Source organism: Gigantopelta aegis, chromosome 1, assembly GCF_016097555.1.
Source record: "Gigantopelta aegis isolate Gae_Host chromosome 1, Gae_host_genome, whole genome shotgun sequence".
NCBI lineage: Eukaryota > Metazoa > Mollusca > Gastropoda > Neomphalida > Peltospiridae > Gigantopelta > Gigantopelta aegis.
Window position 1 is genome coordinate 36,278,538 of NC_054699.1, and position 27,690 is coordinate 36,306,227.

The following is a 27,690-nucleotide window of genomic DNA, read 5'->3' on the forward strand; positions in this document are numbered from 1 at the left end:
TTAATTGGATAGAAGCACAAAAATAAAGTTGAAAAGAAATGAAAAGGAAACAGTATATAATAAAACTATACACAAAATTTAAGCTATATCTTGAGGCACCGTGAAAGAAAAACAGCGACAAAATGTCTAATTTCCTCCGACTGCAGTGGCAGGTGACTAATGACACCAACCTGTTTGACTCTCCGCTCATCGTCCACGACGCTGTGTAAGCGGAAAATGCACACGTACTCCTTCCCAGCATTTTGTTGCGACTTGACCAAGCGTGTGGCCCGCTGAATGCACACAATGAGACAGCCCGTCACCTTGGGGTCAAGCGTCCCACTGTGTCCCGTCTTCTCAACACGCAGGATCCGCTTCACCCACGCAACCACTTCATGAGATGACGGGTTTGCAGGTTTGTCAAGGTTCAGAAAACCACTCCTGAAGGTAAAATTGTTAATAAAATAACATTTTTAATCATCCTCAAAAAAATAAGTTTTTTCTTTTGTTTCACGACACCACTAAGAGCACATTGATTTATTAATCATCGACTATTGGATGTCAAACATTTGGTAATGCTGATATATAGTTTTAGAGAGGAACCCGGCTAAATTTTTCCATTAGTAGTAAGGGATCTGTTATATGCACTATGCCACAGACAGGATAGCATATATACCACTGCCTTGGATATACTAGTCATGGTGCACTGGCTGGAACGAGAAATAGCCCAATGGGTCCAGTGATGGGGATCGATCCTAGACCTAGCACGAATCAGGCAAGTGCTTTGTACTAGGACCAGTGACAGAAATAAGCAGAATTTTTCACTAGTCCACCAGACAAATAGATCTAGAAATCTACTTCTCCAACAATATTTTTACTTGTCCAAATAAATAATTTGTTTTATTCAAGTACAACTACAAGGACAATGTTTTTCATTGCTCAAAATGAAACTTCATTGAACATTTTCACTTGTCCACTGGACAGCCACCAAGGTACATTTTGTTTGTCCAAGCACATTTTCGCTTATCAGGACAAAGAAAGAAATGTTTTATTTAACGACGCACTCAACACATTTTATTTATGGTTATGTGGTGTCAAACATATGGTTAAGGACCACACAGATAATGAGAGAGGAAACCCACTGTCGCCACTTCATGGGCTACTCTTTTCGATTAGCAGCAAGGGATCTTTTATATGCACCATCCCGGACAGGGTAGTACATACCACAGCCTTTGATATACCAGTCGTGGTGCACTGCAATGGGCCCACCAACGGGGATCGATCCCAGACTGACCGCGCATCGAGCGAGCGCTGTACCACTGGGCTACATCCCACCCCTTGTCAGGATAGACAAGTGCTTATTTCGAACACTGTAGGACTCATTCTTCACTAAAGAGCCTCTTAGAGGTAACGTCTATTTTAAGGTTCTCATTGTACATTATGCTCGATAGTTTTATTTCAGCGAAACCGTAGTAGTTGGCAGCTCTGTTTTTGACTAATGGGATGTAAACATATTGGCGTGAAATTGTTAGTGTGTGTGAATGAGCCACATGCTGAGTGAGTGAACCAGTAAATGCACTACATGCAATACACAATGTCAGCAAGGCATCTCGAATGCAGTAACCAAAAATTGATTATTTATTTTGCCCAATTCAAGTTTTTATCATCCTGGTGTTTGTAGCTCTAAACTAAGTATGTTATCTACAACAACAATGATCAGCAGCTTTAACAAAAGTTTGTTTTTCTTTAACATCATCACTACAGGCCTTGACCTTAGCTTATAATATGTAGTAGCCCTCAGTAAAAATTGGTAGCCCCATAACTTTAATAAATTTTGAAAAAAGCAAAGAAAAAACCCAATTTTTAATTTTTTTATTTAAACATTTTTTTTGTTTTTTTTTTTTACTCATGAGCAATACACTGTGAAATATACACTACACCATAGCCCTTAATGAACAGTAAAGATCCAGGGTATTGCCAATTTATCATTAACGGAAGGGACAATTAAGGCATTTGGCCTGGTATGCATATTCAACAATATATAATGCACATTATTGCTTAATATCAACAAGTATAATCATATAGTTAATTAATAAAACGGTTAAATGTGACGGCTATTATATATAACGGGCACAGCCATTTTGTACCATCTCAGTGAGTACGCCCTCTGGCGAGCTGGTGGTTACATAATACTTAACGCGTAACATCAGGAATGAGCCTTAGACCTAGAGAAACATAATCTACCTGGTTTTTACGGGATTATAAAATAGTCATACATTGCAATGTTCTGTAATAATAAACATCCCAGTAAGCCAGCAATAAGTATATCCAGCACTATATATATTATTTTTCAATACAAAATAAAACACCATTGTCAAAGTGGCTACACAACAAGTCGAAATAATTAACGATGTTTTGTCCATGCATTAACCTACGTACTGAAATGATACACGGAGTGTTTTCTTAGTTAATTGGTCTATGATGTTAGTTGCTTCTACCTGTGATTCCTGATTGGCAGGTGTGCATTTGATTGGTAACCAGACGAGCCAATTAATTGACACTGTCTAGATACAAAAATACATACCGGTATTGTGGAATATTACCTGTTGCCCTTAAAATGGTAATAGACATGGTTTATTACTGTAAATAGTTCTGTAAAACTATTGATTAAGTAGACTTTTCCATCTAAAACCACAGAACTGACCAATTACGTAGTCCCAAAGAAAAGAAAATTATCACTTGGGTATCGTGGGTTGTCTTTTTTGCTCCAATGCAGCATATCAATAGGCCTAATAGTGTACATTTTTCCTTTGGATTATTTAACAGCGAAAAATACTATAACCCCATTTTGTTCCATTAATGCAACTTGAAATATATTTAGTTAAATAGTTTATTATATGATTACGTCATTTATGCTGTTTTACAAGTCAGGTCGGTTAAAGAGAAGCGCCTTTTCGAAAATTACTGCTTTTGTTTACACTGTACATACAGGAGATGGTCAGGAGCTGAAGTCACTTCGCCCCAAGCTATCCCACCGGACGTCACAAAAACGAAACAAAATGGCTGCCCCCAGTTAGCAGGAAAAATCATGGTTTTTTATTAACTCTAAAATTATGTGTTTTTCATTTGCTAAAGTGTCAGTATGTTTTGGTGGTCCGGGTATGCATCTTTCCAACACATAAGGCTCTTGTTTGAGTTGACCCTACCTTTAAATAGTGGATAAGTAGATGTTTAGTTGTACCTATCCAGGTGAAAAATTCTAAAAAAAATTCTATGGCTGACTGATAATGTTTGGGAAGAGTTAAAATCTGATAAAAAGTGATATTCAAAACTAGGACATTAATATGTCTCATATGTGACATTATATGCAAATGATTTGTTTTATTCTTGCCATAATATGTATGGGGCAAATAAAAATGTGTTAAAAATCCATACCTATCTACCCACATTTGGAACTACGGAAATGGACAAAATTAACTGTTTTTAAGAATGGACTCAAAAGAGGGGTAAATGTAGTATGAAGAAAACAAAATTGATATATAACCACCAACACCAAAAAAACTACCAATTATATCTATAGTCACTTGTTTGGTACGATTTCAGAAACACACAATAGGTTCAGAGTTTTTTGTAGTTTTTTTCATTATATATATATATATATTTGCCTAATCTTGAAATGAAAGCTTACAGAATATTACTAAAACCGTTTTACATGTAGAACCATCTGCTAATCGTACGCTTCTGAATATCGATATTGCATATTTTAATACTTAAAATGGCTCTATAACTATCTTCAATAGATGTCATTTTGAAGAATCTTAACAAAACTTGCCTTTATTCCACGACAATGGTGTTTTTTTTATTGATGACAAGAGACTTGTAAATGCTGTAAGCAAATTATCCCAGACAGGGGATCACCATGTGTGTGTTATCTCGTGACAAGGTCAAATGTTATTTTGAGCAAGGTTATCGCACAAAGCTATAGTAAGCGATGAGATTTAATTAAAAATAATTTGTAAGAAAGATTAATATTTTTAACAATGAAAATATTCGTCAGTTTATACATTTCTTTAACATAATAATAGATATTAATTTTGTAAACAATAATCGGAAAATTTGCATAGGCAGCCTAGAAGGGAATAAACAGTTGAGTTATGGTTTAGTTTTGACTTCAGCTGGCGGCAAATAGTCTTGATCATACCAGGCATTAGTTATAAGTAGGCATCAAAACAACAGGCCATGTTGTTGACCGTCATAAAGGATAATGAATAGATAACCCATGACCCAAATGAAAATTCCACAACCCGTACGAACCCTGTATATCTGGCCACTGAATTACATCAAATTATTTATATTAGTCTGCCGTTAAACAAAAAAATCCATTTAGTCTTAGAGAGGAAACACGTTATATTTTTTCATTAGTAGCAAGGGATCTTTTACATCCACCATCCCATAGACAGGATAACACATATCATGGCCTTTGATATACCAGTTGTGCACTGGCTGGAATGAGAAATAGACCAATGTCGATCCTCGACTGACCATGCATCAAGTAAGCACTTTAGCACTGGTCTACGTCACACAAATCCCCCGTATTTAACAAGGAAAGGAACATGTCAACACATTTTATCCGCCGGGCTCCTAAATGTTTTGGCGAGTCCATCACTCCACAATCAACAAGACGTTTAATTCATCAGTGTCTGGAATTCCATCTTTCATGCATGCACTCTGTTGCCAGGAATCACTGTAACTGGTAATTGCTCCCCTAGTCTGACCCACAGGTGTCGATTGTGCATTTATGATTTAGTGAAATAAAGCAGAATATTTGCCAGTGGTAGCATTTTTTTTTAACATAGCAGACTAATAATACAAATACGTTGATACAATTCAGTGGCCAGATATACAGGGTTCGTATTGGTCATGGAAATCCTGGAAAGTCATGGAATTTTCATTTGGATCATGGGTATAAACTATTCGTAGTCATCAAATAACACAGCCCATTGTTTTGAGGCCTACTTATAACTAATGCCTTGTATGATCAAGACAATGTGACGCCAGCTGAAGTCTAAACTAAACCATAACTCAATCATGGTTTATTTCCTTCTAGGCTACCTATGCAAATTTTCTGATTATTGTTTACAAAATTAATCTCAACTATTATGTTAAAGAAATGTATAAATTGACGAATATTTTAAACATTAAAATATTAATCTTTCTTACAAATTATTTTTAATTAATCTCTCTCATTGTTTACTAGAGCTGTGCACGATAACCTCGCTCAGCAGACAGTTTTACACATGAAAACGGTTTTGTACAAACCTGATGTAATCTTGAATGGGTCTCTTCAAAGGGGAACAACCGCATGGGATTGGCGTGTAGTGCTGTGTTCGGATATTCAGTTTGTCAAAGTTCTGAAAATAAAATAACAAATAATAAGTTCACAAATTCTTCACTGCAACCAAATCACTGCATCAATAAAGGATTGTCTGTTATTCCTTTTACATTCATCGAGTATGAACAAACAAAAAATCATGCACAAACTGAATCGGCAAAGCTTACAATTAACTTTGAAACACATTTACTAATAATAACAGCAGTGTTTGAAATAAGCACTTGTCCGTTTGTCCTGACAAGTGACAATCTGCTCGGACGAACAAATTGTACCTCAATGGTTGTCCATTGGACAAGTCAAAATGTTAAATGCAATTTCATTTTCAGCAATCAAAAACAGTTATTTGAACAAGTGAAAACATTGGCAGATAACCAGTTTGTAAACATACTGGTCCGGTGGACTAGTGAAAACATTGGCAGACAAGCAGATTTGTAAACGTACTGGTCCGGTGGACTAGTGAAAACATTGGCAGACAACCAGTTTGTAAACGTACTGGTCCGGTGGACTAGTGAAAACATTGGCAGACAACCAGTTTGTAAACGTACTGGTCCGGTGGACTAGTGAAAACATTGGCAGATAACCAGTTTGTAAACGTACTGGTCCGGTGGACTAGTGAACATAGCTGCTTATTTCTATCACTGACAGGAGTAAAAACTAACGCTCGCCCCCTCGCCTGACGTGAACCAGTAGAATTTAAGAGATGCTAGTCCCCCGGGCAAATAATTTTGAGTAAATTGGATCCACATTTAAGAAGCTGACTATCAGACAATATCACCAATTGAACCAACTAAGCGTTACTTTATGTCATCAAAATTAATTTGTCAAGAATTTGGTCTCGCTAAATCCGGGTGTTTACAGTAATCACTTTCGGAATGTTTCGGGGTTTTTTGTTTCTGAATCCAACTGGCTACAAAAATTGAAGTAACATCCCGAATATTGCAATAGCTACAGGACTAGCTCTGGGTGAGCAAAATATTTCCAATCATGCCCGATGAAGCTGAGATTCAGATACTTTATTAATAATGGTGTAGTTACTGTTTTTAATATTTACTTTTAATCCGTTTTCAATTCACAAAGTATACTCTTCAAAAAAAGAAACTTGACATTGGTAAAAATAATGCTATTGGATTATTTTCACAGAATGAAAGACATTGTAAAGACAATCAAGTAATTGAGCAAATGGTGATGCAAAAACACTAGAAAACATGTCCGATTCGCATAAATGTTGCCATAGTCAACGGTTGTACTGAAACGCAACCATCAGAGAAGCACATGCATCATGAAGTTCTATAACTTTGCATGCTGAACCTTCCATAGGTGGGGCATAAAAGGCCACATTAGCAGTGATTCATAAAGACCACATAATGACTATGTAGGTCCTTGAATTTAAGAATTTGTCTCCAACAGCAATTTTTAAAAGAATTGCCATGGAAGAAAGAAGCCCACTGATGGCAAATATGTGCCTGCATATGGTAATTTTTTTAAAGTAACATTTGCAGCAAATAAACATGACAAGTTTTGGAGCCAACTGATCCAATCTTGAAGGCGGGGAAAAAAACGACTGAAATTTTGCTCTTTTATTTGTGGATCACTAGCTGACTGTGGACTTTCAGGCTTTTATCACCTATGTTTGTAGATGATAATCGGCATCATTCCCCACCATTCACAAAATGTTTTTATTCCCAATTTTGTACTAAAAATTCTCAATCTGAATTTAAATATTCCTTTTATTATTATTATATACATCTAGATATATTTTGAAATCGACACGCAATACTTGACCTGCCCAAACTCAGCATAATTAACTAACCTTGAGCAACAGCGGCCATTGTGATGTATCCAAACTCTTGACACTGTCTGAAGGCTGGATCTGAAAGTTTTCCGATTGCTGTATCTCCTAAAAACACACAATGAACACTGTTAGTTACATATATACAATTTGATATATATATATATGAATGAATTCCATTCAAAAACTTCAAAAAATGGTGCACTACCAACAGCTGTATATGTAGTTTATTTGTAATATTTATGAGGTGTTAGTTCAGTGGGGGTCAGTGTACAATTGGGGATTTTAAATGTTTATTATTTGTAGTGCTGTATATGTAGTTTATTTGTAATATTTATGAGGTGTTAGTTCAGTGGGGGTCAGTGTACAATTGGGGATTTTAAATGTTTATTATTTGTAGTGCTGTATATGTAGTTTATTTGTAATATTTATGAGGTGTTAGTTCAGTGGGGGTCAGTGTACAATTGGGGATTTTTAATATTTATGAGGTGTTAGTTCAGTGGGGGTCAGTGTACAATTGGGGATTTTAAATGTTTATTATTTGTAGTGCTGTATATGTAGTTTATTTGTAATATTTATGAGGTGTTAGTTCAGTGGGGGTCAGTGTACAATTGGGGATTTTTAATATTTATGAGGTGTTAGTTCAGTGGGGGTCAGTGTACAATTGGGGATTTTAAATGTTTATGAGGTGTTAGTTCAGTGGGGGTCAGTGTACAATTGGGGATTTTAAATGTTTATGAGGTGTTAGTTCAGTGGGGGTCAGTGTACAATTGGGGATTTTAAATGTTTATGAGGTGTTAGTTCAGTGGGGGTCAGTGTACAATTGGGGATTTTAAATGTTTATGAGGTGTTAGTTCAGTGGGGGTCAGTGTACAATTGGGGATTTTAAATGTTTATGAGGTGTTAGTTCAGTGGGGGTCAGTGTACAATTGGGGATTTTAAATGTTTATGAGGTGTTAGTTCAGTGGGGGTCAGTGTACAATTGGGGATTTTAAATGTTTATGAGGTGTTAGTTCAGTGGGGGTACAATTGGGGATTTTAAATGTTTATTATTTGTAGTGCTGTGCTTAATAAAAGGAAGGACATGTTTTATCTAACGATGCACTCGACACATTTTATTTACGGTTATATGGCATAAGACATATGGTTAAGGACCACACAGATATTGAGAGAGGAAACCCGCTGTCGCCACTTCATTACTACTCTTTCCAATTAGCAGCAAGGGATCTTTTGTACGTCTGTAACTAGAGACTACAGCTTTAAGACGAGGAGAAACCTGCCGGCACATGTACGTCTGTAACTAGAGACTACAGCTTTAAGACGAGGAGAAACCTGCCGGCACATGTACGTCTGTAACTAGAGACTACAGCTTTAAGACGAGGAGAAACCTGCCGGCACATGTACGTCTGTAACTAGAGACTACAGCTTTAAGAGGAGGAGAAACCTGCCGGCACATGTACGTCTGTAACTAGAGACTACAGCTTTAAGAGGAGGAGAAACCTGCTGGCACATGTACGTCTGTAACTAGAGACTACAGCTTTAAGAGTAGGAGAAACCTGCCGGCACATGTACGTCTGTAACTAGAGACTACAGCTTTAAGAGTAGGAGAAACCTGCCGGCACATGTACGTCTGTAACTAGAGACTACAGCTTTAAGAGGAGGAGAAACCTGCTGGCACATGTACGTCTGTAACTAGAGACTACAGCTTTAAGACGAGGAGAAACCTGCTGCTACCACATACAGGTAGGCTACTTTTACTGACCAGCAGCAGTGATATTTTACATGCACTTGTTTTAAACTGAATGGAGCTTTTAGAAAACAACACTTACACCGAGATCACCAGATTTTCTCTTCTTCTTTTTGGAATATTCTGAAAAATTAAAATTAATGTAATAAAAATTCAGAGCACATAGTTTTCTTTCAAACACCATAATGTATTCATGATGATCAAAGTTTGTTACCAAACTGCATGTAATGACTAACATTCCATTAGTTTTAAAGGCATTTTCTAGGGGTGTTGATTTCCGCAGGTCTTTCCTTTGGCAATGTTAATACATACGCGTAGTGTTCTCTCTAAGTGACTCTCTTTTCTTCAACATTACAACAGATGTGTATCTGAATCCAACATGATGAACATCTCGGCTTGCGTGGCCTACACACCAGCAACAACAGCACTAAAAGTGAATGAACTGAACTGTCTGTTTAGTAGTTACATACATGTACAACTACGTGTAGACCTGTGGACAGGGGCTGGTGCATTCTGACTGAATAAACCAAATGCTGACGAAATATTAACAGAATGAACCAAATCGGTATTAAAAAAAATTGCGGTTTAGATTGCATTTTCTGTATACATTTTTACAAATATTTTATTCATTTTGTCAAGACTTCTTATTCCGCACCCCCCCCCCCCCCCCCCCCCCCAACCTAATAAATGTTTTAAATATTTTTTGGGGTTAGGCAAGGCTTGAATGTGGCAGGCGGCAGGTGACAATTGCCACTCAAAAATGCACAAAATGCTTTCCAATAATCCATTTCACAAGCAGCTTTTGCTTTCAATCTTACTTCTAAAAATTGTTTTCAGTATATATTATCCCAGAATTCTTGATTTGTGTTTTTCCGCATTTTAATTGAAGAAATTAAAATATTTTAAAATATTACTACATTTGTACTAACATTGCATATGCGGCCCTTGTACACTGGTGCGCACATCAATAATGGAAGAATTATCTACCATACTGCCTGGTCATTTCATACCAGAGTCATAAAAACCCTAGTCATTGCAGGGCTTGAACTTGAAGACAGCAAGTCATTGAGATATAAATTGCCATAGGAAGAGAGCATCACAAAAGTGCCATCAGTAAAACTCTTCAACAATGGCAAAATATACACACCTGGTGTACATAATCTGCCAATATTTAACATTTTCACATTTCAAATATGTTTACATACAGCAAAATAACCTTACAGTCATATTTATTTTCTGCAAATGTTACTTTAAAAAAAATGCCATAGACAGATATTAAGACTGAAAAATGCCATCAGTGGGCTGTTTCACCCAAGACAATTCTTTTAAAAATTTGCTGTGGAAGACAAATTCTTAAGTTTGTGACTTGCATTTTTTCGTCATTTCATACCATTGTAAAATGTCATTTCATACCAGTATATAGTAAATTAATCGACAATATCATAAAAGCACTTGTACTGCATTTTTTTTTGGGGGGGGGGGGGGGAAGGGGGAACTTTATTTTGAAAGTTGGTAATTTAGAACACATTATTTTCATTTTACTTGAGTTGACCAGACCCTCATTACCACTAACTGTCCTGGTAATTAATATAACTGTCAAAAACTACGAACCAACAAAATGGAGCATGAAAATGTTTTATGTATTAAGTCTTCTTTTTAAAATTTTGAAATGTTTCTTTTTTGTTAACAATTACAATTTGCAAATACACCCACAAGAAAATAAACAAAGACCAAACAGTATGATGTTTTCAGATGTAGATTTCACATTTGTTAACAAAATTAAATGGTTTATAAAGTCAAAAAAAAAAAAAAAAAATAAGTTGCAGGTGATGTTTGCATCTTATAGAAGTTTGAAACGTAATGTTATTTGTAAAAGACACTACCGGGGTGATATCATGTCTAAAATTTACAAATTTTTTATGGTATGAAATGATTTTTTGCAATGGTACGAAATGACTAGGGTAAGAAATAGTTTGTTTTGTTTAACGACACCACTAGAGCACATTGATTTATTACTCATCAGCTATTTCGATGTCAAGCATGTGGTCATTTTGACAGTCAGAGAGGAAACCCACTACATTTTTCCATTAGTAGCAAGGGATCTTTTACATGCACAATCCCACAGACATGATAGCACATACCATGGCCTTTGATATGCCAGTCGTAGTGCACTGCCTGTGATGAGGAATAGCCCAATGGGTCCACCGACCGTGCATCAAATGAGTGCTTTACCACTGACCAGAGTATGAAATAAGCAAATTAGGTATGAACTGACTATGCTACAGAACGACCATGGTACGAATTGACTAGCAACCGACCGTGCATCAAATGAGTGCTTTACCACTGACCAGAGTATGAAATAACCAAATTAGGTATGAACTGACTATGCTACAGAATGACCATGGTATGAATTGACTAGCAACCTCGGTTGACAGATGAAAAAGAGTCGGAACATTTTTGTCAGTGATATTTGCTTCAAACAAAAGTTAGGACTAAATGTTTTTTAAACATTCGAGTACCACGACTAAACTTTAATTTTGGACCCATGTGGAAGTGAATGGTAGGGTATTGACCCCAGTATTTAATACTGGGTCATCTGGTCGAATACCGCATACTGTTCATTGCAGCACTCAAACCTACTCTAGTCGACGTACTGTAAAATACTTTATTTTCGCAAGATCAAATTTCTGTGATTTAATGAAAATAAGTTGGTTCGTGTGCATTTATTTTCACGAATTACCATCCCTCCCCAATAAAAAAAAATTAAGTACCAGTTCTGATGTTAATAATTTTGACATTTATTGTTTACAAAATACTGTAAGCTTACACAAGGTGCTTAGGCTACCCTGTGCTCTTTGTCGTAATACTCAAACTTGTTATAAAAACTGAACCCTAAAACAAAATGGAATTTGAAGGCGCAATGCTAGCTCAACTTTGATTTAAACATTATTTATTACTGTCAAAATACCTGTTCAGTACGGTTTATGATTGACCAACAAGTAAATAAAACCTTTAGTGTGAAAGCCCAATAAGAACTACAAGTATAATATCGCTACAGCATACAAACCGAACACGGACTTTTTTCACATTCACATTTTAACATACTGTCAGGGTTCCACCTACAATGTAGCATCTGGAAAATGGGAGTCATCATGACTCTCAGGGTTTTATAAATTTGGGAGTCATGCATTCAAAAATGGGAGTCATCTATTATATATTTCTTAAATCACACAATTAACGGAATATCTGTCTTGTATATATTACATGCATATATTATATCCACTATTCTATCTGTTTAATAATTTTTTCTCTCTTTTTATGCACCCTTTGGCTTTTAGTCACCCATCACAATGCTGCATGCTAACCTGCTTTGTAACATACATGTTGTAGCTTCATCTGCACAATCATTATGATTAACCCCTATTTCGAGATATGCTCATGCAACAATCTACATTTATTAAAACAACAAAGAACAACTATAAAAACAAAACAAAAATCCAAGATATATAAACCGAACTAAAAACTTGCAGCTGGTCGACTAGTATCTGATTCCGTAAACAGACCGTGAATTTGACATTGTCGCGATGATCTAAAGTCAGTGGGTCTGGCACGCAACATCAGCCACACTAGATTTTACACTAAATATTACATTAATTGTTGGAAACAAAATTTAGCTATTGCATCACCTTAACTGAACCATGGTGGAGTGAAATCCATGTCAACCCTCTCGGCAATTTTAGCTTTTGAATTATGGACCATTGCCATAATTCAATTATTTTTACAAAATATCATTAATAAATAGAGTATGGTGGTTATGAAGATGGTTGAATAAAGTACATTTAGGGACAAATCAAATTATTTTTGTTCCAGTAATACCTTGTTAGACCATTAAATAGGTCAGTGGTCTGTGACAATATGCCTTTAAATGTATTGACAAGGTTGGGAACCAGTTAAACCGCTTAGGTATTTTCATTTTTGAACTTCATAGCCGTTAGATTTTTGCGTGACGCACACATATTTTATTTATGAGTATTTTAGGTAAATACTGCGTCAAATATGCAGAATTCCTGCGTCATGTGAAACAATGACTTCAGTTTTTTAAATGTGTATTGCTTTAACTTCTGAAAGAAAACCATACAAACCTTCATATTGTTTATTATCACATCTCGCTTCATTATATATGAAATGTTTTATTTAATGACGCACTCAACACATTTTATTTATGGTTATTTGGCGTCAGACATATGGTTAAGGACCACAAAAATATTGAGAGAAAAAACTCGCTGTCGCCACTTTATGGGCTACTCTTTTCAATTAGCAGCAAGGGAACTTTTTATGCACCATCCCACAGCCTTTGTTACACCAGTTGTGGAGCAGTGGCTGGAATGGGAAATAGGCCAATGGGTCACCGACGGGGATCGATCCAAGACCAATTGTGCATCAAGCGAACACTTTACCACTGGGCTACGTCTTGCCCCACTTCGTGATATAAAGTTTTAAGTGTCACATTTTTACTACTGTAGTCCTGTGCGGCAGAAACTAATCGTATCTCAGATCTGAATTAATGTCCAATTTTCGTCAGTAATTAAATTCCACGCAAAAATAAAGTATTTTACAGTATACTGCATGAACAAAACTTTGGTTTATTTCATGAATAGCATTGCCAGTAGGCCTATGCCAATAAAACAAACATGTTATAATTATTTCTTCATTAGCAGTCGAATACTGGGCATGTTGCCCTACCACTTATTGTATATAAAATAAAAAAAGCCGTTTGTTTTTGATTTTTTTAATTTAAGGGGTAGGCGGGAGGGTCTGTGGGGTAAATATAAATATGGACGTGTTGCTGTGATTATGAGGGGGTTGCTCGGAACAGTACACAGCACACTGTGTCACAACTTCATATTTATAAATAAACCATGCGGTTCGACCACGTGTTTGTCAACAGCAGACGGAGGTAGCCTTCAATGCCATATAATATCTGTGTTGTCAATATCACCAGAAAAACTTAAATCTAAATATTGTTTTAAATACGTCTTGCTGCATCTAAGAGATGCGCATCTTACCAATGCATACTCACAAAATTAAATGTATTTAGATTAATAAACAAAATACCTCCGTTTTCCGCCATTTCGATAATAAAGATTAAAAACCACGTGGAAATGTAGTTTCCTGTGTGAGGGGTTAGAATGTTACCTGTGACAATTTTATACCGGAAATTAAACTTTACAACCATAAAACTCGAAAAAATATGTTTCCTTTTGAAAACCTTTTATACCAGATAAAGTTGGGTTTTTTTAATCGAAAATAGTTAGCCAACTTAAAATATGAAAAATATTCGAACTAATTCGTTTTAATCAGCGGCCGTCTCCCGCGCTGGCATGTAGGCCTACAAGTTCGACCATGGTCGGTAGCGAGCGAGGTTTAGATTTGGTGCTATTGATTTTGCAATTGTTCCTTAGGATCGATTAGGTCCAAAAAGAAAACAAGTTGCATAATTTTGTGAAGTAAATTTGACGCATAATTTGGAGCGGTTTATCGAAATTAAAATGGAGCTATTTGACTGATTTGACTTAGTTTATCGAAAGTTTGTTTCTTGCTGTAAAGTCGCGACCACATTTAATACACTGCGGCAGTTTTAATTATTTAAAACTATGGAGTCCTTCAAAATACATTTCATCAAAGTAATAAAGGTAGAAGGTATGCTTTCCTAAATAAACAATTTAAATTTCAAAAATAAAGTTTCTTGAGAAATGACAGCCAGTCTAATTAAAATTAGCTTCACTGGTTAATAACAATCACCACTTGAAATAGTGGAGCTAATTTTAATTAGATTGAATGACAGCTAAAATATGTTTGCGTAACACCATTGACAACAGAAGTAACACCAATGACAGTGTGCAACACCAATGGCATTCAAGACTGTATCCTTGCAACACAATTATTCTTGAGACTACCACTATTTGTTAGCAAAAGTAGCCTATGTAATTAATATTTCTTTAAATGGTTTTTTTTTTTTTTTTTTTTTTTTTTGGGGGGGGGGGGGTCTTCAGTTACAACTATTAAAGGCCTAACAAATTATGTCACTATTCAAGAAATAAATCGTACGAACTGCGTCATTATTCAAGAGTTAAATCTTTCCTTTTAACTAAAAAGCTATTTTAATGCAGTATTTTTTAAATAAAATTTAAATAGCCTTTATTGGAAATGAAAACACGTAATGTAATTTTCCGATATTTGACTACAACTTGGTAATACATTTTCGGTATGATTTTAACTTTTCTTTATAATAAAGTTAACCTCTTAAACAGGAAAGGTTTGATCTAGTAGTTTCTAACTGCGTTTATCATTTGGAAAAATAACATATCCGCGCATGCGCAGTTCTACATTTTCATTTTTAAAAAACAACAACATAGGCCTAATAAAAAAAATATTTCTAAACTATGCAGTGGACGAACACTTTGTTTAATATTTTTTAAAAGGAAAAAATCATTTTGTCCAGCATTCCGGTCCGGTCCACGTTTTACCAACAACCATCGCTAAAACTTGGATATCAATACTGCATTACGTTCATACCAGTGAATAGATTGTAAAATATCAATTTTCTAACGAATTGATTCTTAATTAACAGAATTTATACAATTGTTTACAATTGTTACGAATGGATTATTTGTCTAGTATTCACTACAGTTGAGTCATAAATATGTAGCATACCTTTTGCAGATCGAATATATAATAACTGAAAATAAATTCTAACAATAGAGGGCTTATTGTCCGAACCAAATTGTTAACAACTACGAAAAATTACTCTCCTACCTTTAATTGCTGTTAGATTTTCTCCAAAGTTTGTCCAGACACAAATCTTGAAAAAACCATTACAATGACACAGATTCCACATACCAGATGATAACCATGTCACCTATATCGACTTCGCTGAGAGCGCATAGGGAAAAAAGCATGTAATTTTGTATCAGCTGCCATTTTGACTTTTTATGGAATATTCTTCAAGAGGGGTGAAAGGATAGGACTTAATCTAACAACATCATAACATGTTATGATATAAAAGCAAACGTGATGACGTCATATTATTAATTTTTATTATTATTATTATTATTATTATTATTTTAAAGATACCACTAGAGATCATCGATTTCATATTAATTGTGTCACATACTTTGGAGGTTTTCACCCCTCTTGAAGAGTATTCCATAAACAAGCAACATGGCAGACGGCAGAAAACTGCATGTATTTTTCCCTATGCAATCTCAGCAAAGACAATATCGGCGACATCGTTGCAGTCTCGTGTGTGGAATCTGTATATTTGTAGTGGTGTTTTTTACGATTTGTGTTTGGACAAACTTTGGAGGAAATCTAACGGCAATTAAAGGTAGGAGAGTAATTTTTTGTAGTTGTTAACAATTTGGTTCGGACAATAACTGAATAAGTCATAAACATTAGGCTAAATGATTTGGCCTTGTTGATCTAGCACGTATGTGGTCATATGACATGCACCGAATGTTAATCATCTTCCTCCAGTTTAAGTCAGTTTTTACGAGTCAAGCTACGGAATAAACAAAAACGACTCTTATAGTTGGTTTCACAGGGAACGCATTTTTTCATAATATGAAATTTACTACATGTTATTTATTTCTCAGCCGATTGTTTTGTAAATTGGACACAAAAATAATATTTATTTTTTATTTCCAAAACACTTTTACTTGTCTTCTTATGTCAAACTAAACTGAAATTGTTAACAAAAAGCACTTTTGTAGAAGGATAGGACGGACTATAGTAAACTTAATTAATGGTTTTAGGGGTTTGTAAAGTTTTGTATTTAGATACTTACTTGTCTGAACTTTATTGTTAATGAAAATCTCCACTAACTGTGAAGAAAAACCTCACAAATGAACGACAAGCAGACAACAAATCGGATGTTAATTGCGCGAACCAAGCATAACGCAGTTAGGGACGTTGAAGATATACTCTACATTCCAATAAACATTTATTTAACCAGTGCTATTATGCAACTATGATGCTGCATAAGTCCCTTTAATTTTCAAATCATCTTCAAAAATATGCAAAGCGAGGAAAACGGCATCTTATTGAAACGCATTGTCATTGGTGTTACTAATGGTCATTGGTATTACTCGATCAGTACTTGGTAACACCAATGACAGGTAACACCAATGACAAATAAGTGCACAATTAATTCATGCTCTCTAAAGAAACAGTTGAGAAAACTGAAAAAGTGCATGTTGTAGCAGACATACGATGTCTATAATAACATAAAAAACGTTTCTTAAAATTGTTAACCATTACATAAATACGATTGTAACACCAATGACACTGAATAAAGCTACTTTTATATTTTGACAACACATTCATGACATTTAAAGAAAACTATTTACAACTGTTCATATGTCTGCTGTTTTTGACAAATAAGTTTGATGGCCGATATCTACCGGTGGAATGTTTCGTCCAGAGAGCATTTAATTTATTTTGTTTTCTCATAAGTATATACAGTAACACCAATGACATAAAACTCCAGGGACAAGCTTATATTGCTCACCATCTTTTGAATACGGAAAATATTTACAAGATTCCTTCTTTAGTGAGTAAGTCAGCCATCAGTACATGTTACATTAAAGTTATTCAACGTTATGTCTTCTACTATACATTTTAACAGTGCATGTTATGTATAGTGTTATGCTATCTCTATCAAAGCTGATTACCAGAGAGAAAAAAAAATGCTCTGACAGGATGATATTATTAATAAGGTATCGTTAAAAACAACAAATTTAGTTTTCTATACATAAATAAAAAAGAAATTGTGCAAGTAAATAACAGTGACACTTTCTGTAGAATGACCCATATAGTCTTCTGTTTCTATTTTCCAGCCTATATCAACGGCACTTGGTGTCACTGGGTCATACTCTACATTACAATCTGGTTGATTGGATGTGTATGTTTTATCAAACAATCTCTGCATAGTTACACTTGGTATATTTGCATGTTGTGTATTAATTAATTTTTTTAAACAATCAATGCATAGTTACACTTGGTGTCTTTGGATTCTGCCCGTCTTTGCACGGAACAAAACTATATCCTTGCAGACTCTAACCTAGGATTGAAAAAGTAGAAGTGACGTCTCACTTTTAACAGAAAAGGGAAGAAGTTTGATAAAAATAGGCGAAGTGAACATTTATCGGTACATTTTGTAATGTTTCGTCATGTTCCGAGTTCAACCGGAAAGTTTTCGAATTAGACACTCGGTTCTGATTCCTGAGAACACTGGCAGTGTAACCCCCAGCATATGCAACTTTACAAACATTTTCGTTGTCAATACAGAGGCAGTATCCACTGAAACTGTCTTTGCAGTACAGATGTTCTAAGCAAATGCATTTAATCAACTTTGAATGAGGCTTACTACCAGTACTGTGGAACATATTCATAATCACTTTGGAAACTTTGTGATGACACGTTGATGTTCTGCTCTGTCTTTTTAGCAGCATAATGTAGCTTAAACCCTGTTGCGACCTCTAGAGTCTGGGTATTCTTGTTCACTTTAACTTTGTGGTTTTAAGGAATGCATCCACAAATATTGTTGCCAGACATCTGATAAAAACAAATGCTGCCAATCTAAAGGCTAATATGGAAGATATGTTTTGTGCTTAATAAGTTGGTGTGTATGTGTCATAATATTAGTATAATATGATGTCAAAGCAGAGCACCGTGGAATTACTAACTTAACATGAGATGCCCGTAGAAGGCTAAGCACTGCATCTATGTAACCGCGAGGCATCAAAAATGATGCAAACTCTTCATTTCTGTGGGACAGACATTTTAATAAATGTTTCCAGAGATTTTTTAAAGGAGGGTCAACTCAAATATAAGCCTGATGTGTTGGAAAGATGCATACCCGGATGACCAACACACACCGACACTTTAAGAAATGAAAAAACGCGTAATTTTAGAGATAATAAAAAACAAAACGTGATTATTCCTGCTAACTGGGGGCAGCCATTTTCTTTTGTTTCCTGTGCGTCAGGAATTCTAGCTTGGGGCGAAGTGACGTCAGCTCCGACCAATTCCAGTATGCTCAGTGTAAACAAAGGTAGTCATTTACGACAAGGCGCTTCGCTTTTATCAACCTGATTTGTAAAACAACATACATGACTTTATAATATAATAAACTATTTAACTAAATATATTTCAAATGCATTAATAGAACGAAATGGGGTTACAGTATTCAGTGGTAGATCCAGAAAATCCTTCTTTTTTGGGGGGGTGGGGGGCAGTGACATGAGGTGAAATGCCAAGGGAACTTTGGGGGAGGTTTGGAGGGGGATCGTAAACAAAATGAAAATTAATATATAATAAAATTATAACAATCGCAAAATATTAGGGGAGCCCGGGTCCCTGTCACCCCCCACCCCCCTAGATCCGTCTCTGGATACTTTCTCTCTTTAAAAAAAATCCAAAGAAAAAATGCACATCATTAGGCCTATTGGTAGGTACGTTGGAGTAAAAACGACCACTCACGATACCCAAGTGATAATTTTCTTTTCTCTGGGACTACGTAATTGGTCAGTTTTGTGATTTCAGATGGGGAAAAGAAAGAAATGTTTTATTTAACGACGCACTCATCACATTTTATTTACGGTTATATGGCGTCAGACATATGGTTAAGGACCACACAGATTTTGAGAGGAAACCCGCTGTCGCCACTATATAGGCTACTCTTCCGATTAGCAGCAAGGGATCTTTTATTTGCGCTTCCCACAGGCAGGATAGCACAAACCATGGCCTTTGTTGAACCAGTTATGGATCACTGGTCGGTGCAATTGGTTTACACCTACCCATTGAGCCTTGCGGAGCACTCTCTCAGGGTTTGGAGTCGGTATTTGGATTAAAAATCCCATGCCTCGACTGGGATCCGAACCCAGTACCTACCAGCCTGTAGACCGATGATCTACTACGACGCCACCGAGGCCGGTCATTCAGATGGGGAAGTCTACTTAATCAAGGGTTTCACTGAATTATTTATAGTAATAAAGCAGGACGGCTGATAATGTTTATTATCATTTTAGGGGTGGCCGCGTGGCTACCCCACAATACCCTGTGATCTTTATAAAACGTGCACGTATTTTTTGTGTGTGTAGACACCTTGACATTGTGACCATCCAAAATATGCACCTACCAATCAGGAACCACAGGTACAGGCCACGGAGAGAAAAGATCAATTAACTAAGAAAACACTCCGATTATCATTTCAGTTTATTTTGACTGGTAATATGTAATCATACCATTAAAACTGGCATTATGTTTCTATTACCGTTAAATGTCGGAAATTCCGCCATATCACAAAACTCGTACCATAATATTTTTTAAATCGGAACCATTTGACTAAACATGTTGTTTTTGTCTTTTATTTTCCTAGAAGTAAGCACAAAAAAAAAGAAAAAAAAAGAGAAAAAAAAGAGAAATGTGACCAAAGGAAATGTCCCAATTTTAAACGTCGGTGAAACATTGTGACCCTTTGACCCTCTGGTGACCTAATTAATCAAGCGACCATGTAGAAATACAGATCAATGATTACCTCATGTTATCTTCTACAATTTGAGATGTAATATATAATCCTACCATTAAAACGTTCAGTTATGAGGCAGTATGTTTCCCCATCCCTTAAATATTGGAAAGTCTGACATGTAAACTGCCATATGATGAAAATCATGTCATTATATATGATACGTCGGAACCAGTTAACTAAATCTGCTGTTTAACTTTTCCATGTACATAGAAGTATACAAAATAGTTTAAAAGATTTGATAAACCATATTTTAGAGAAATGAGAGAGACGTTTGACCCAAAAATGGCCCAGATTTTAAGCACTAGTCCTAAATGGTGACCTTTTAACCTCTGCTGACCTAATTAAAATACTTGCATCGTTATGAATAGCTAGTAGAGACCGCCCGCGCTGGAAAGTGCAAGAGATCACCAGCAGCCCGGCCAGTGTTTGTAAGCGGACGGGGGCACTTGTGGTGCTATTGAATTTTGAATGTCCCGTAGAATTATGTCCAAAATATAAAAAAGTTGCGCATTTTTCATGAGGTAATTTGGCGCATAATCGAAACGAAAAGGAGCTGTTTTAGTAATTTTGACTTAGTTTGCCGAATTGACCTGTGTGTCATGTCATGTCATGTCATAGGGCTTAACGTGCACATTCAGAGCAAGCTCTTGTAGCGCACGCCAGTCATGGGCGCAGGTGTCGACCCATGCCGGCTCCTCTGTCCAGGACAGGAAAGGCTTTGGGGTGAGATGGAGGGGGGACCGCTCGCGCTGGTAAGTGCAAGAGAGCACTATCAGTACGACCAGGGTCGGTAACAGGCGGGGGCACTTGTGGTGTTATTTAACTTTGGATGTCTCGTAGGATTAAGTCCGAAATATAAAAGATTGCGAAATTTTTCTGAGGTAATTTGGCGCATAATTTGGTCCTTTTTTGGAATGGTTCATCGAAAAAGTAATGGAGCTATTTGACTTAGTTTGCCGAATCGTAGATCATAGACCTCGGTGTGTTAAAACGCTGCTTTATATATTTTATTAGTAAATATTAATATTATAGGCAGTAAAAATTGATTTGGTTCTTTGAAACCTATATAATAATAATAATAATAAAGTTATCTCCCTTTTTGTAGTTCTCTTTTAATTGGAAACAGATTTGTTAAAAATATATGGTTTCCGGTAATTTGTCTCACTGAGTCTCTTGGTGGCAAATTTAGTTTTAAATCGAACTAGCATGATAAATTATACCGATTCCTTGTTAACTATCTGTATGATGGTAATGTGTATAAGACTGCAATGTCGATAAACACCATTGAATTGGCATTTCCAGTTGACTTTTTGAAGACTTTGTTGTCAAATGTTGTTGAGCTAAAACACAAACGTCATTTTTCAGCTGCAGTGACGTCTACATCAAGCTGGACAAACCGATCGAGCCCAAAATACGACGAAAGAGCTAGGACAGCGCGAACCTCTTGTACTTTAACCTCCTTTTGTTCTAACTCAAAAACGATACACATTTCTATAGTTGTTGATTCTCCATTTGTAAACAGTGGTACTCTCAGTTGTTGTGTTGAGGATGTTGATGAAATAACATGTAAATCAACACAACTGCAAACTGTTGCAAACAAATCGGTGGATGCAGTAAAACAAATTGATACTTGTATAAGCAGTAAACACAGTAGACATGCTCGTACTGACACTGCTGTCAAGGTTATAAACCACAGATTTAACATGAGTAATCATTTGCAGAATAGATATGAAAGGTTACGTAGCCACTGTAAACGAACTCGAATGCTACCAAGATCACTTCAGAATGATTACATAACAACATGGAAACCATCAAATAAGTATGGTCACGACAAGAAAATATCAGAGAAGTGCAGTACGAAAGTCCAATCTAGCGTGTCAAAACGTACACCTACATCTAGAGTGTTTAAAAAATCTGGTACCCTTAAAAATGATGAACAATCACTGCAAGAATGTAAAGTGAAACTTGTTGATTGCATAAATAAAGAACAAATAGTAGGTTTTGTACAAGAGTCAAAAATTAATTCTGAAATTCAGAAAGTTGATGGAAAAACATTTGTGATATTTAATTTACAAAATAGTAAATGTAGTGCAAAACATTCAGGACCAAAAACAAGGCAACAATCTGCTGCAAAAACAACAGCTGTAACAGGTGAAGAGACTTCGCTGGAAATGACCGTAAACTCTCATATTGGCCATGGTGCAGGATCTGAACCTGATGAAGAAGAAAATGCTGATCATGATTTTGGTACATATAAAAAAAAAAAAACTTTTAATATTATTATTGGTTTTTAAAATGTCAGAGCTTGCCCCAATCTACTATTCAATAGTCTACTGTCAGCTGCTTGTTGTAAAGCTAGAAAATGCAATCAAATAATAATATGAAATACTATTAAGACATGTTGCATTGTTGATACTAAATGTTTGATTACTAGCTACAACAAGTTTTACTTTTTATTAGTCATATATCAAGTGTTTTGTTGTACCTGCTAATTAATTAATGTTATAAATCTAGTTCACATGGTAGAGTTCATTTCGACAAAGTGGGTGTGTTGGTGAGGAATACATATTGTTTCTCACTTATAAGTTATATACATGTATATATACAATCATTATTAGTTATAACTTTCTAAGTTTTCAGATTTTATTTCAGACATATTCAATGGGGGAAATTATAATTTATTTGTGGTATGCATATTGATATAATATTAGCACGGACATGATACATCCCTCCGCCCCTTGTAGAGAACTACAAAACTCTTGAAGAACATTGGCGTGAAACTGAAAGAGCTTTTCTCCCACTTGTCAAAGACAGTTGCACACCAGTGTTTTGATAGCAATAACATATAAAGATCTTTTCTTTGTCTTTATTTTGGGTGCATGGACACCAAAACAATTATAAACAGTATTCAGTGTAAAACATACAGATACATGTAAATTGGGACGGGAGTGGATATCATGGGATGTGTTACAAAACGATGTCATGGGGTAGGGGTATGATCAAGAGTTATGCACTTCAAAAACCCAGAAATGATAAAATTTTTGTTCATAAACTAAAACAGCCAGTTTTCTATATACATGTATTTACTACCAAAGCAGGGTTTCTGCCAGAGGGTAAAACGCGTATGGCACCATACCCAAATTTATGTTTTGCAGATTTCTTTTTTTAAGTTGACCTTTTGACAAAATTAATTACTTTTATCATTACTGTATGATTTTCTTAACCCTAAACGTAACCCATTTTGTTCTGGTGCCTTTCTGTGGCCTCTCCCCCCCCCCCCCCCCCCTCCCACCGTACCCCCTGTTGACCCCCTGTTGCATTCAGTTCTATATAGCACCATACCCAAAAATGTCTTTCTAGCAGAAATACTGCAAAGAGATCAAAGATACAGGCCCATAGCCTATAGGCCTGTGGCTTTGGAACAATATCTGGAGGGGGTAAAGTAGAAAAGAAAACAGATTGGGTCCTGTTACTACATACATTCCAGCATTTTGCATGCATATCCTGAAACATACTGAATTAGTGTTTTCCCTAGCTTGTTTTAGCATGGTGCAGCACCATGCCTCAATAGTCTAGCACCATCTTGCTTCAATCAGCGCCATGCTGCCCTGAGATTAAACAAGCCTTTTTTTCAATAATTAATTCTAAAACTGACTATATAAAACACCCAAAAAGGTATTATTAATGAATGAAGTATGCCTTTTATATATTTTACCATTCATTTATTAAGACCGGCCTCGGTGGCATCATGGTTAGGTCATCAGTCTACAGGCTTGTAGGTAATGGGTTCGGATTCCAGTCGAGGCATGGGATTTTTAATCCAGATACTGACTCCAAACCTTGAGTGAGTACTCCACAAGGCTCAATGGGTAGGTGTAAACCACTTGCACCGACCAGTGATCCATTTAACTGGTTCAACAAAGGCCATGATTTGTGCTATCCTGCCTGTGGGAAGTGCAACTAAAAGATCCCTTGCTGCTAATCGGAAAGAGTAGCACATGTAGTGGCGACAGCGGTTTCCTCTCAAAATCTGTGTGGTCCTTAACCTTATGTCTGACGCCATATAACCGCAAATAAAATGTGTTGAGTGCGTCATTAAATAGAACATTTCTTTCTTTCTTTTTTTTCATTTATTAAAGCAAACATATAAATTACATTAATGTTTATTTTAATTAATTTTTGTGTATTTTTAATGAAAAACAAGTGCCCCGAAAATGGTGAAAATGCCCCAAAAGTGTTTGGTCTACCATGCCCTGCTTAATTTCTAGGAAAATCACTACTGAATGATACAACTCGTTAGGTTATTAAATATTTAAACATTATGTACTTAACCATTTCATACAGTCATGTGCAAAAATAGATGTATAGTGTATATCTTAGTCAAGTTAATCATTGGGGGAACTGTGACTGCTTATTTCAAATTACAAAGAAACATACAATTTATATCATTATCTGATGCATATAAAAAGTTAAACTGCCTCTTTTTAATATAGCTCAATTGGTCCATTGACGGGGATCGATCCTAGACTGACCGGTCATCAAACTAGCAGTTTACAACTGGGCTATGGCCCGCCCTAGACATCAGCAGCATTTTACTATTAGATGAGTAAAAATAGACCCCCTAAAACAGTGTCATACAAGACCCCCCCTAAAACAGTGTCATACAAGACCCCCCCTAAAACAGTGTCATACAAGACCCCCCTAAAACAATGTCATACAAGACCCCCCTAAAACAGTGTCATACAAGATGTAAACAGAATAATAAGTATATTTTGGCATACATATTCAGGGTTTCTGCCAGAGGGTAAAATGGGTATGGTGCCATACCCAAAATGTTTTGCAGAATTTTTTTTAAGTTAACCGTTTGACAAAATTAATTAATGTATGATTTTCTTAACTCTAACTCTAAACATAACTCTCTGTTTTTTCGACTGAAATTAAAACATGTAATTGATGAATACATATTTAAATTGGCGAAAGAAATTGAAGATTGGCAAATTTTTGCAAACAAAAATAGGAACCCAGGGCTAGCCCTGATTGTCATTGAATATCAACAATATATGCTAAAGGCATACTTTCATGGATTTAAGGATCTTATTTCTCTAAAAATTAATAATAAATAAAAATTACATTAATTGTTGGAAACCAAATATAGCTATTGCATCACCTTAACTGAACCATGATGGAGTGAAATCCACGTCAACCCTCTCGGCAATTTTAGTTTTTGAATTATGGACCATTGCCATAATTCAATTATTTTTACAAAATATTAATAAATGGACTATGGTGGTTATGAAGATGGTTGAATAAAGTACATTTTGGGACAAATCAAATTATTTTTTATTCAGGTAATACTTTATTAGACCATTAAGTAGGTCAGTGGTCTGTGACAATATGCCTTTAACTGCTTGGTACAGTTCAAAGCTGCTTTAAGATTACAGACTACATACATGGTATATGTAGACATTAAGAAATTATATTAAAACAGAGCAATTTAGTGTATATAATTATTATTTATTAAGTAGGGAATCACTTGTACATGTACCTTGGTCTCTTGCCAGCAACTACTTAGGGCTTAGTGGATGGGGAACAAGTATTATTGTGTGAGACTAGCCCAGATGGAAACATGTTATGACCAAAACTAAATAGAATGGATATTGCAAAACAAATGAGAACAGGACATTTTTTTTTTACAGATGGCTTTGAAGATGATGAAGAATATGATGATGATGATGCAGATGAGAACTATGAACCAGAGAAAAAGAGGTACAAAGGTCATCACAGCATGGCCAGATCTGTTTGGAAATCGCCAAGAAAGAGAAAACGAGCTGGAAAATCCACAAAGGGAAATGAAGATGAGAATGAAGATGAGAATGCTGCTGAAAGCCAGAGTCAGAAAGTGAACGGAAAGAAAGCTAGAAAGGCAAACTCTAAGTCACTAACTGCAAAGCTAACAGTTCTGAAAAAACAACTTGTGGCAGATTCAGCTGTACCATTGGTCCATATAGAGTTATCTGGGACAGAATCTGGTCCTGAAGGTACAGCACGTAGCTCCAGAACTAGTTTATTTACATGTTCATTAATTAGTCTTGTGGTTAGCTCACCTGCATGTGACCCTGATAGTAACACATTTATTTCATACAACTAAAGTTGTATACAACCAGAAGAAAACTGTTAAAAGTGATGGTCTGGCAGTTAACAATTGACAGTGCTTTGGAGATTGCCCTTCATTGGCTCATTGGGAAATTTCTCATTCCAGCCAGTGCACCATGATTGAAATTTGAAATGATTTCAACTGATGCTCTGGGTGAGCAAATAATTTTGCCAAATTATTAAACTTCTAAAATTGCCATTTTACCTTAAAATTGACAATTTGCAAATTTGGCGAGTGCCAGAGCTAGCCCTGACTGGTAGTGTGTATGTTGTCATGGTGTACTACACGGTGTACTACACTTAGCCCTGGCTGGTAATGTGTATGTTGTCATGGTGTACTACACGGGGTACTGCACTTGGCCCTGGCTGGTAATGTGTATGTTGTCATGGTGTACTACATTGTACTACACTTAGCCCTGGCTGGTAATGTGTATGTTGTCACGGTGTACTACACTTAGCCCTGACTGGTAATGTGTATGTTGTCATGGTGTACTACACTTAGCCCTGGCTGGTAATGTGTATGTTGTCACAGTGTACTACACTTAGCCCTGGCTGGTAATGTGTATGTATGTTGTCATGTGTATGTTGTCACTACTACACTTAGCACTGTAGCCCTGGCTGGTAATGTGTATGTTGTCATGGTGTACTACACTTAGCCCTGGCTGGTAATGTGTATGTATGTTGTCATGGTGTACTACACTTAGCCCTGACTGGTAATGTGTATGTTGTCACGGTGTACTACACTTAGCCCTGACTGGTAATGTGTATGTTGTCACGGTGTACCACACTTAGCCCTGACTGGTAATGTGTATGTTGTCACGGTGTACCACACTTAGCCCTGACTGGTAATGTGTATGTTGTCACGGTGTACCACACTTAGCCCTGACTGGTAATGTGTATGTTGTCACGGTGTACCACACTTAGCCCTGACTGATAATGTGTATGTTGTCACGGTGTACTACACTTAGCCCTGACTGGTAATGTGTATGTTGTCACGGTGTACTACACTTAGCCCTGACTGGTAATGTGTATGTTGTCAT

The 27,690-nt window shown here is 36.1% G+C and overlaps 2 protein-coding genes across 2 annotated transcripts in view; one reads left to right on the plus strand and one right to left on the minus strand.

Annotated features, from left to right (window-relative positions):
• Positions 1-14,088, minus strand: part of LOC121374366 (H/ACA ribonucleoprotein complex subunit DKC1-like) — a 53,768-nt gene extending 39,680 nt beyond the window's left edge. The window contains exons 1-5 of the mRNA XM_041501471.1: positions 14,023-14,088; positions 8,990-9,030; positions 7,182-7,268; positions 5,299-5,390; positions 171-420 (exon numbers count right to left, since the gene is read on the minus strand). Coding sequence (XP_041357405.1) covers positions 171-420; positions 5,299-5,390; positions 7,182-7,268; positions 8,990-9,030; positions 14,023-14,038 — 486 coding nt within the window. The 5' untranslated portion in view covers positions 14,039-14,088. The remainder of the gene's footprint in view (positions 1-170; positions 421-5,298; positions 5,391-7,181; positions 7,269-8,989; positions 9,031-14,022) is intronic.
• A 7,569-nt stretch (positions 14,089-21,657) lies between these two features.
• The window catches only part of LOC121374375, a 32,162-nt gene continuing 26,129 nt past the window's right edge, over positions 21,658-27,690 (plus strand). The window contains exons 1-2 of the mRNA XM_041501479.1: positions 21,658-22,744; positions 26,194-26,535. Coding sequence (XP_041357413.1) covers positions 21,766-22,744; positions 26,194-26,535 — 1,321 coding nt within the window. The 5' untranslated portion in view covers positions 21,658-21,765. The remainder of the gene's footprint in view (positions 22,745-26,193; positions 26,536-27,690) is intronic.